Source organism: Neolamprologus brichardi, chromosome 22, assembly GCF_056152115.1.
Source record: "Neolamprologus brichardi isolate AB-2024 chromosome 22, ASM5615211v1, whole genome shotgun sequence".
In the NCBI taxonomy this organism is placed as follows: Eukaryota; Metazoa; Chordata; class Actinopteri; order Cichliformes; family Cichlidae; genus Neolamprologus; species Neolamprologus brichardi.
The window spans coordinates 33,750,356-33,761,342 of record NC_142124.1 but is presented as its reverse complement, the minus strand read 5'-3'; the positions used below and the strand labels follow the sequence as shown (position 1 = coordinate 33,761,342).

Genomic DNA, 10,987 nt, shown 5'->3' with positions numbered 1-10,987 from the left:
AAATCCGGAGTTTTGTTAAGGAGAAATCCTCCCAGTTCCCATCTAGACCTCCTTGTCATGACTTTGATAACCTTCTAGGTCATGTCCATCCCTCAAACAATACTGGATTAATATTTTTCTGACTTTATCAAAGATCATCCAGCTAACCCTCCAACCTGTGCCCTTAACTGCTTTGTTTGGGGTTCTTCCTGATATAGTTGTCTTGCCGACGCCCCAAGCGGATCTGGTAGCATTTCTCACCTTATTGGCAAGACGCAGATTATTGTTATGTTGGAAGTCCTCTTCTCCCCCATCCTGGGAAATCTGGATCAGAGACGCTTTGCATTTTAGCAAACTTGAAAAGATTAAATTCACCCTGCGTGGGTCTATGGCCAAATTTTTTAAGATCTGGCAACCCTTTTTTGACCTTGTTCAGACTTTGCAGTCCTGCAACGCTCCCAATTAGCCAGCTCAGACTTTATTCTATTTTATTTTATGTTTAAGTATATGGACTCTATTGTGCCTGCGCCTTATGATGGCATTTACTTACCTACTTTATACATGTTTCTTTTCTCTTACAGATTTGACTTATCTCTACAACTAAGCTGACCACTCACTATGTTTGTGTTTGTGTTTTTTTTTTTTTGGTTTGTTTGTTTTGTTTTTTCTGTGCCTGTGTGGGGGGTGTGGGTTCTGAAACTCTCCACATCTCTCTTGTACACTCAGGAACTGTTATCTTGTACTCCAGGGTTTACTATTCGTATTATTAGATTGGATCCTTTCTTTTTTCTTTTTTTACCCACTGGTACTCCTATAGTTATGAGGTGGGAGTGTATGTTTCATATTGTTTTATGTTCTTCAAAAAGAAAATGGCATATTTTTCAATTTGTCTTTTGTAAAAATGGATGCAGAAAATTTAAAAAAACAAAACAAAAAGCCAGAACAGGAAAATCTGCTTCATGTGTTTCTGTTTGATCCTCAGTGACTTTGACACAAAGGCCTCTGCTGTGATGATCACACCTCTGATCAAGTCTCACAGTGTCAGCTTTGTTTTTATACATATGGATATGTGCTGATAAATGATCAGAGGTAGAATATTTCCCACTGTCTGCTGTGTGCCGTGACCTTTGACCTGCTAAAGACAGTCAGCTGTGGATTATTCATTGTTGTGTCTGATACTTAGAACTGTGAGGAAGAAGCTACACAGTTAATCAGGGTCCCCTCTCTCTGAATCAGGAAAGGTGGGCAGGCCGCATGTGGGCCGCGGGCCATACGTTGAGTATCACTGTTTGAAATGTGAACATTGTTCTGCTGCAGTCAATGGACTAAACCAGAGAAGAAGAAAACAGACTTTACCATGAAGATCCTCAGTGTGGATCAGTATAATATCAGCCTGATGGCTGCAGTTTAGTGTCAGCACAACTTTCACATCATATTCATCTCAGCACAACTAAAACATGCTGACTGACCTCAGAGTTTCAAGTCCACATCCTGGACTCTCCAGGAAACCACACAGATGCTTCACTCCTGGATCCTGCAGGTTGTTCTTGGTCGAAGACAAGAAGTCACTACTCAGGTCCAGCTGTCTCAGATGGGAGGGGTTGTACTTCAGTGCTGCTGCCAGATAATCACAGCTGATCTTTGACAAACCACAGTCCATCAATCTGTATAAAGAATGAAAGATGTAAGTTTATTAGACAAAGTGCTTGAAATCATTCAGTGTTTCATCATCTGTTCAGAGCTGAAGAAGGTTCAGAATGTAGAAGTTTAGAAAATGGAAACTCCAAACAGCTGAAGCCAACAGGAAGCAGCTTCAAACAAACACAACAAGAGAAAAAACTCTGAATGTTACACATTAAAGTCGTACATTTATCATAAAAACAGGACAAAGACTTGAAAAAGTCGTGTTTTTCCTTCCAGGAACCACAAGGCTTCACTTTTAAAGGTGAAGTGTGAAAGAAATGGACATATTTGAAGTCCAACACCTTTTTCCAGTCACATTATTATAAAGCAGACAAACTACAAGCTCATTTTCATTCCAACAAGTCATCTTCTGACCTGGACTAACAACACTGGTCTCTATGTGCAGCTGGCTGTGAGACCAGTGCTCAGGGAGCGTCTACAAAGTGCAACACTGAAAGAACATCACACACTTATTTGCTTCCATCATCCAACCTGAAGAGGAAACAGAGACGCCTCCCCTTCAAAGTAAAAGCTGTTCCTTTTGGACACAGTATCAAAGAAAGTCTACAGTATAACATAGAAAAGACAGAACAAAGTTTTGGTTGTTTTTAAATTGTGCAGAAATGAAACTACACTAAGCTCAATTATGTGACAGACATTTCATCCCATGTCAGTTTGGCCTCATCCTGGGCCGGATTATCCAGCACACACTCTGACCACAGGCCCAGGGGCCACGCACAGCTGGGCTCCATCCAAGAGACGGGAAACAAACCAACACAATAAGAAAAAGCACCATGTGATCTTCTTACATCTTCAAGACAAACATAGTAAAAACATGAGCATATTTGTTTCCTGATAAAATGATGTGACAGGTAGAACAGAGTAAAGTGGTGGTGTTACAGCCTTTCTCCCCTCTGCTGCCGAGGCTGTTAGTCTCTCCCAAACTCAGCTACAGGACTTCCACATGAATGAAAGCAGCAGAAGTGGCTTTACAAATGAAAGAGGAAGAGGAGAAGAAGAGGAGAGGGAGGCCACCCTGACCATCACTCCAGCTGAAAACATCACACTTCCATTAAAGTTGGTGAGAAAATGTTGAGCAGGATGAGCTGCTGGCTAATCTGGAGGCTGTAACAGCAGCTCACAGTCACCGTGGATTTCCACTCATGAAAAAGCTCTGGCTGCTTCATTTCTCATCTCATATCAGAGACTTTAAAGCTTCACTGAAGCTGTACTGTGATGCTTCCATATTCCAGTGAGGCCTCCATAATGATTTCAGCTGTTCTGTACACACTGTGTGCCCTGTATGGCTCAAAGTCTCTGCAGCCTGTTTTTATCTGCTATCATCAGATCTTCATCATCCTCATTCACATCCCTCACACACTTTCAAACATCAATCAAAGACCTGAAATATAGAAAAACAACAACAGCCGCAGTCAGTGAACTCACCTCAGAGTCTCCAGTCGACAGTTTGGACTCTCCAGTCCAGCACACAGAAGCTTCACACCTGAATCCTGCAGGTCATCATTTCTACTCATGTCCAGCTCTGTCAGATGGGAGGGGTTGGGCTTCAGAGCTGAGGCCACAACTTCACAGTGAGTCTCTGAGAGTCCACACTGAGTCAGTCTGTGATGATAGAAAATATAAAATGTGTTATTATAAAAGCAGAAAATCTGCATTATAAACACAGACTGAATGTATATGAAGACAAAACAGAGTGAGGTCATAATCTGATGAATCTGCTCTTCACATCTGTGCTTCAGCTCCTCTTACTGTGTTTGACATGACACAACGATTGAGTCTCTCTCAGACCTGCAGACTTTTAATGAGAATCTTTGTTTGGCTTTAATCTGCAGATGAAGGAGGAAGATGGTGTCACATTTAGGCTTCCATAATGTCCACAGTCTGTCACTGAGATCTGATCCAGAGTCAGAGTGAAGACACACATTTGGACTGTTTCCTGTTTTGACTCCAGAACATTTTGAATGAGTTCAGCTCAGTGAAGAGTTCCAGCTGGAAAGATGATCTCTGTTTGCTACCTGCTGTCAGGTACGACTGTTCACGTCCACACGCAGGAAAAACCTGCTGACTGTTACCAAACGGAGCAGAAATCTCATCACTGGACAATAATGATGAATGAACTCAGAGCTGCTGATATCAGATCTGATTTCAGGAACTAAACACAGAAATGATTGGCTCATTTTAGCTTTCTGAGCCATTATCTGCTGGTGTGTCGCTAGTTGGCAGAAAATGATTTGTATTCCTGTTCAGGGCTTCAGTGTTTATGAGTCCAGATCCAGGTGACAGCAAGTCAAAATGATGTCACCTGTCTGTGTCCAGCAGCAGCCTGTATTCACTTTGAATATTGTTATCACCTGACATGGATCAGTTTGTCTTTGATTGGTTTGTAAATGTCACTGTTTCCATTGGACCTGAGTGACGGTACAAAGACAGAGAGGGAGAGAAAGGAGAGAGAGGATGGAGACAGCAAAGAGAGAGCAAACACACACAGGTGAGAGTGGACAGGTGACCAAGGTCAGCAACCAATCAGAGAGCTTCTGTTTGACCCACAGTCACTGATGATGACTGCACATAACCATCAGTGTGTTACTCTGATATCAAATATGGATCCTGCTCTTATAATAATGATCATCAGATGATATTATTGTTATTTTGTAGCTGAATACGATGTTTGTGTGATTATCAGTGAAAGCAGCAGTGAGGAGGATGGAGAGAGAGAGAGGACAGAGGGGGAAGTTAGAAACACTAAAAGGATTTTTCATGGATTTCATGGATGATTTGAGTGATTTCCAGCAGGACACTTAAACATGTCAGTGGACGTCCTGAAGAACATATTCACTGATATGAAACGTGTCATTGAACAGGATCAATATCAGTGGAAACATGGTGGAAACAGCTGTGACTGCATGGATGTGACACACTTCAAATCTGTTCTCCACTCTTGGATTTGGGATCCATGGAGCTGCTGCTGAGTCTGTACGATAAAGGATGGTGTGGAAGGTTGCAGCGTACGGACACAAACACTTTGTGGTTACAATCTGATTTTATTTTCAACATTAAACTACTAACCTACACTGATCAATGATGTTAATGATCACATCTGGACTCACCCAGCCTTTCTGCAGTTCCTCACAGCTGGAATCAGTCGACGTCGTCCCTGCCATGATGTTTTGTACTTCTGCAGGTCCAACTCATCCAGAACCTCCTCTGACATCTGCAGCATGAAGGCCAGAGCTGAGCACTGGATCTCAGAGAGAAACTTTGATTTGTTCTCTGACTTCAGGAACTCTTGGATCTCCTGATGTACTGAGAGGTCGTTCATCTCCATCAGACAGTGGAAGATGTTGATGCTTCTGTCAGGAGAGATTTCATCACTGTTCATCTTCTTCAGGTTGTTGATGATTGTCTGGATGGTTCCTGGACTGATCTCTGTCTGACCCAGCAGACCTACTAAGAGTCTCTGGTTGGACTCCAGACAGAGGCCATGAAGGAAGCGAACAAAAAGGTCCAGGTGGCCATTTTTACTCTGGAGGGATTTCTCCATGGCTCGTTTAAGGAAATCATCCAGAGAGTTGTATTCTTTTCCCAAAAGGTTCTTCAGCACCTCTGTGTTCCTGTTGGTGTGACAGTGGAACATGTAGACTGCAGCCAGAAACTCCTGGAGGCTCAGATGAACAAAGCAGTAGACTGGTTTCTGGAAGATCACACACTCTCTTTTGAAGATCTCTGTACAAACTCCTGAGTACACCGAGGCCTCTGTCACATCCAGATCACACTGCTCCAGGTCTTCTTGGTAGAACATGATGTTTCCTTTCTCCAGATGTTCAAACGCCAGCCTCCCCAGCTTCAGAAGAACTTCCCTGTCAGCCTCCGTCAGCTCCTGTGGACTCGTCTCATGTCCCTCGTGGTACTTGTTCTTCTTCCTCTTTGTCTGAACCAGCAGGAAGTGTGAGTACATGTCAGTCAGGGTCTTGGGCAGCTCTCCTCTCTGCTCTGTAGTCAACATGTGCTCCAGAACTGTAGCAGTGATCCAGCAGAAGACTGGGATTCTACACATGATGTGGAGGCTCCTGGATGTCTTCATGTGGGAGATGATTCTGCTGGACAGCTCTTCATCACTGAATCTCCTCCTGAAGTACTCCTCGTTCTGGGCGTCAGTGAAGCCTCGTACTTCTGTTAGCCTGTCAACACATGTAGGAGGGATCTGATTGGCTGCTGCAGGTCGGGAAGTTATCCAGACGAGAGCCGAGGGAAGCAGATTCCCCTGGATGAGGTTTGTCAGCAGCTGGCTGACTGATGACTTCTGTGTGACATCAGACAGCAGCTTCCTGTTGGTGAAATCCAATGAAAGTCTGCTTTCATCCAGGCCGTCAAAGATGAACAAAAGCTGAGAGACAGACAGCTTCTCTGCTGTGACCTTCTGTAATGTTGGATGGAAAACATGGAGCAGCTGCAGAAGACTGTACTGCTCATCTCTGATCAGGTTCAGCTCCCTGAATGAAAGCAGAACCACCACACTGACATGTTGGTTCTCCAAGCCCTCTGCCCAGTCCAGAGTGAACTTCTGTACTGAGAAGGTTTTTCCAACACCAGCCACGCCGTTGGTCAGAACCACTCTGATGGGTCTCTGTTGGTCAGGTAAGGCTTTAAAGATGTCCTGGCACCTGATTGGAGCGTCATGGAGGGCGTCCATCTTGGAAGCTGTCTCCAGCTGCCTCACCTCATGTTGGGTATGAACCTCTTCACTCTGTCCCTCTGTGATGTAGAGCTCAGTGTAGATCCTGTTGAGGAGGGTTCTACTTCCTGTTTCATCACTTCCTGTTTCATCACTTCCTTCAGTCACACGTTCACATCTCCTCCTCAGACTGATCTTATGTTCATCTAAAACCTCCTGCAGACCAACATCTGCTGAAAGAAAGAAAAACAATGAGACTAAAGAGAAAGAAAACTCTTCAATGTCTGAACAACACAAGAAGTCCAGTTTTCAGAAATGAGTCCATCAGCAGACAGATGTTCAGTCTTACTTTGTACACAGCTGCTCTGACTGGCTGTCTGCAGTCCAGCTCTGCTTCTGGATCTTTCTCCACACTGTGCAGAAGCTCTGATGGTGACACAGAAAAGTCAAAGTGGAGATACTTCTGTCCACCTTTGATTAGACTCATTATAAAAAGGAAAACAAAGTTTGAACACAGTCATGTTTCCAGTTCACTGACTTACATTTATTCCATGGACACTCACTCTAACCTGAAGCACAGCTACAACCCAACATTGTTGAGGCCTCATCTCCTCCTTTCCTGACTGTAGAGGTTAAATATGCAACAACCAACAAATAAAAGAATTTGGTTCATTTCAAAGAAATTCACACGGTGACCAAGTAAAGTAACCGTAGTAAAGGAGACAACATCCCGTTGATGGTGGGATTATTTGAAAGATTTGCTTTAGTCACGTCACCAAATGCAGTTGAAGCACCCGTGGATCCATGTTTGACCATTCTACCACTCTGAGCTCTGCTTTTTAATCATTTTATTATTATCATTATTCATTTATTCATTCTTTGGAGGGGGGCTATTTCCTAATGCCGCCCTAATAAGGTGATGTTCAAGGGGAAATAGAACAGAAACTCTTTCAGTGTTGTTCATTAATAAATTAACAGATAAACTGTGAAGAAGAAAAAAACTGAGATTTAAAGGAGAGAGTGAGAAACTTGATCATCCATCCTCATAATACATGTTTATGAGTATCTGCTGTGACCATACTGCAGTAATAACTACAAGTCTACATTTCTGTGACTGTTGATCAATCACAGCAGGAATCTGAGCTCATCTCTGCACACAGAGCAGCTTCAGCTCTGGGATAAACTGCTCGCTTCACGTCCTTCTCAGCTCACAGACACTCATCCTGATATTTTCCTTTAACATTTGATGGTATGATTCATCTGAGTTTACACTTTACCTGCAGAAATACAGAAAAACAGACCCAAACACCAGAAACCATCAGTTTCACCATGTAGAATATATTGTTGTTTCCTTGCTTTTAATTCAGAGAAAAACTCTGATTTAGATTTTCTCTGTTCTCTTTGCCACAGCCCATCCCAGCAGCAGCTGAAGCAGCTGACTGTCACAACACTGAACAACACTTTAGGAGGAATTTCAGAGGTCAGTAAAGCTCCAGTTTCAACATCAGTTAATTAATCATAGTTCATCATAAATGTTAACCTGGCTGGCACACATGTTAATGTTAGCCATTTAAATATTAGCAGTTAGCTGAGGCCACGAGAAGAAGAGGCCCTAGAAGAACAATGGATGATAAGATTAGATTTTCAAGACTAGGCAGAGACGTGTTTTCCTTTACTTTCTCTTACAGAGGAGGGAGCAGATACCAGACGAGGTCACGGAGGTACGGGGAGGATTGGCAGCAGACAGCAAGACTGCCACGTCCATGCGAGAGAGCGATGGCTACGATAATCTCTGTTTTTGTCTCACTATATAATGTTGTACAGCCCATTTGAGGGTTATCCTCTCTGTGAACCAGATGCTTGATTTCACACAGAGGTCCACCAACTCAATTTGATCAGTTATGGGACGATTTACCTCGACAGGCTCCTTCACTCGCTGCTTTTAAACCTCCTTTAAAACACACTTTTACTCCCTGACCTTTGACCCAGTGTGACATGTTGACTCACTACCTCAGACAGCTTAAAAATAGTCTTTTTGTTTTTTGGTGCTGCCTAAAAGAACCGTAAAATATCTGTCCTATATACAGTTATGTTCATATATTTTTGTACTACATCAGGAAACTCAAAAATATAGTTTGTAATATTTTAATCCTTATTTTTAAAACTGTTTTTGTCATTTTTCTTCTCCCATTGCATCAACAATCATTATTTACACTGAATAAATGAGTCAGCAGCTCTCTTACTTTGTTGCTGCAGGTTCATTACTGAACTCTGGAGGATCTCCTTTGGACCAGTCACTCCTCACAGACACACAGCTGGATGCTGCAGATCCTGCTCCATCCTTTTCCTCCATCTTCTTGATGTCAGGGTGGAGTTAGTCTGAGAGGCAAACACACACACTCAGAGGTGCTGTTGTACTGGAAGCATCACACTGACGGGTTTCTAAAGCTCTCATTGATCATTTCATGGAGTTTCTGTGGTAAACACTGTCCTGTGACGTATGTGTTATGGTGAGGGTCATGAGGGCGAACCAGCCCCACTCCTTACTCCTCATATTTCAGCCTGAAGCACAATAACAGCCTAAACCTAACCAGGAGGCTGTAACCTCAAAGGGACTTCATGGTTAGAAATAAAGGTTCAATGAAATGAAGCAGATCATAAAAACACGAGTTCCAACTTTAAAAGAAGCATCCACACGATGACGGCACAGCAGAGGAGCACTTTCTCTAACACACTGATTCAGTTCCACTGACACAAGGACACACACACACAAGCCTTTATAAGAAACAACACAATCATCTGCGCTTGACTTGTCAATCCAAGTCCTTAGCCCATGAGCCCGCGGTATCACACCACAGATATTCCCTTACTTTGAAAAAATAAAGCCAGTTTTCAGAACAGACCTGATGTTTATGCTACAGCCTGTTTACCAATATAATCAATATCAGATATCAGAGCAACAGAAACCTCGGTGATCAGGACGCTGGGACTGAGAACAGGAAGTGGCTCAAACGTCACAGTTTCATAACGTCACCCTGAACTCCACTCACGGAGTTTCTGTCGCCATTGTAGTTTTTAAAGTCCCGTGATAAAGGCGGGTCTTTCTGTGAATCCGCACGCTCATTGGCTAATAGCTTGAGATTGACAAGTCGTTATCCAATGAGCGTGCCGGAACTTCCGACATAAAGTTGTTTCCTTTGAAAAACCAAAGTCTGATTATTTTTGCCTCCACTGACGGAGCCTGTTGTTCCCGCCACAGAGACAGTAATGTCAGAGCGGTGTTAACACTCACCCTGCCTCAGCACAGCTCTCACTCTCCTCCTGCTCTCTCAGCTAAACGGAGGCTCAGCTAAACTCACTTCCTCTCTACTTACAGGAAACCAGCGCTCAGAGGAGCCGACCGGCCTCACATTTCACCCACAGACACGAACAGCGTGGAATTATTTTATGTCATAAGAAGAAACATATTCATGTTAACACTCACCACCTTCCTGCTGCTGCTGCTCTGAACGGAGGCTCAATACTTTCACTTTCACTGCTGCTCCCTAAACACAGAGGATGCTGGGACTTGTAGTTTTTGTCCTTCCGGTGCGGTCTTCCTCTTTGTTTGTTTGTGTTTGTGTTCAAGTTATTTCGATCATGTAAACATCAACAGAACACGTGAAGCCACACAGAGTTTGTATGTCGAGGTGGGTAGGCGGGTTTGAGGGTTTGGGGAGGGGTCAGAGGGAAGAGGTCTCTCAGTCTTGACAATCCACATTGATGGCACAAGAGCATCTGGCTGCAGCCATTAGGCAAGGGTGTGGAAGCTCTCCGTTGTTATTCATAATGGTTGTGGAGATGCTGCAATTCTAATTAAAAACAGCAGCATTGCCGGAATTGAGATTATGGATAATTTTTTAATAATTAGTCAACTTGTGGATGACACTACTCTTTTCTTAAAAAATGAACATCAGATTCCCCTGGTAAAACAAATAATCACTACATTCTTAAAAGCTTCAGGCTTCAAGTTAAATTTAAATAAATGTGAACTATTGGCATTAAAGGAGTGTCATTCACAATTACTGTACGGTATAAAGGTGAAGAAGGAGGTCAAATATTTGGGCATCACAATTTCAAAAGATCACAAAGTCTTAGAAAAAGTAAATATTTCAGATAATGTTGACAAATGTAAGACAATCCTAAATAAGTGGTTACAAAGAGACATCACAATTTTTGGAAGAATATTATTAACCAAAATGAATAGTTTATCTAGATTTATATATCCAGCTTACTCTTTATCAATATCAAATAAAGTTATTAAAACAATTAATAGCTTGAATTTGAATTTTATTTGGAGGAATAAGTGCCATTATATATCTAAAGATGATTTGGTTAAACCATACATTGAAGGTGGTGGAAACGCAATTGACTTTGATATAATGAATGGTGTTTTGAAACTTAAATGGTTAAAATCCTTCCTAAATAATCCACACTCCATTTGGTTTGTTGTACCAAGTAAGGTCTTTAACACACTGGGGGGTATTGATTTTCTCCTAAAGTGTGACTTTGAAATTACTAAGCTACCTGTTAAACTCTCTGAATTCCATAAACAGGTCCTTCTTTATTGGAAAATGTTATTTAAACATAATT

The 10,987-nt window shown here is 42.4% G+C and overlaps 1 protein-coding gene across 2 annotated transcripts; it reads right to left on the bottom strand.

Moving 5' to 3' along the window:
- Positions 1-1,334: 1,334 nt before the first annotated feature.
- LOC148096855 (protein NLRC3-like) lies at positions 1,335-9,891 on the bottom strand. Of its 2 annotated transcripts, XM_087834672.1 has the most exons (6): positions 9,840-9,891; positions 8,599-8,734; positions 6,705-6,781; positions 4,791-6,588; positions 3,109-3,285; positions 1,335-1,643 (listed from the first exon to the last, which is right to left on the bottom strand). In XM_087834672.1, the coding sequence occupies exons 2-6, from the start codon at positions 8,706-8,708 to the stop codon at positions 1,430-1,432; spliced, it is 2,376 nt and encodes a 791-aa protein (XP_087690798.1). In that variant the 5' UTR covers positions 8,709-8,734; positions 9,840-9,891; the 3' UTR covers positions 1,335-1,429. The 2 variants fall into 2 exon arrangements, with proteins under 2 accessions (XP_087690798.1, XP_087690797.1); XM_087834671.1 differs by lacking the exons at positions 1,335-1,643; positions 3,109-3,285 and having other exon boundaries at positions 4,232-6,585.
- Between the last annotated feature and the right edge of the window lie 1,096 nt (positions 9,892-10,987).

What these genes read in the sequence shown, in the direction of transcription:
- LOC148096855 (XM_087834672.1), bottom strand. Translation starts at nt 8,708, where the DNA reads ATGGAGGAAAAGGATGGAGCAGGATCTGCAGCATCCAGCTGTGTGTCT. An exon ending in AATGAACCTGCAGCAACAAA is followed by an intron (nt 6,782 to 8,598) that starts GTAAGAGAGCTG and finishes TGTCACCATCAG; the next exon opens with AGCTTCTGCACAGTGTGGAG. An exon ending in TCAGAGCAGCTGTGTACAAA is followed by an intron (nt 6,589 to 6,704) that starts GTAAGACTGAAC and finishes TCTTTCTTTCAG; the next exon opens with CAGATGTTGGTCTGCAGGAG.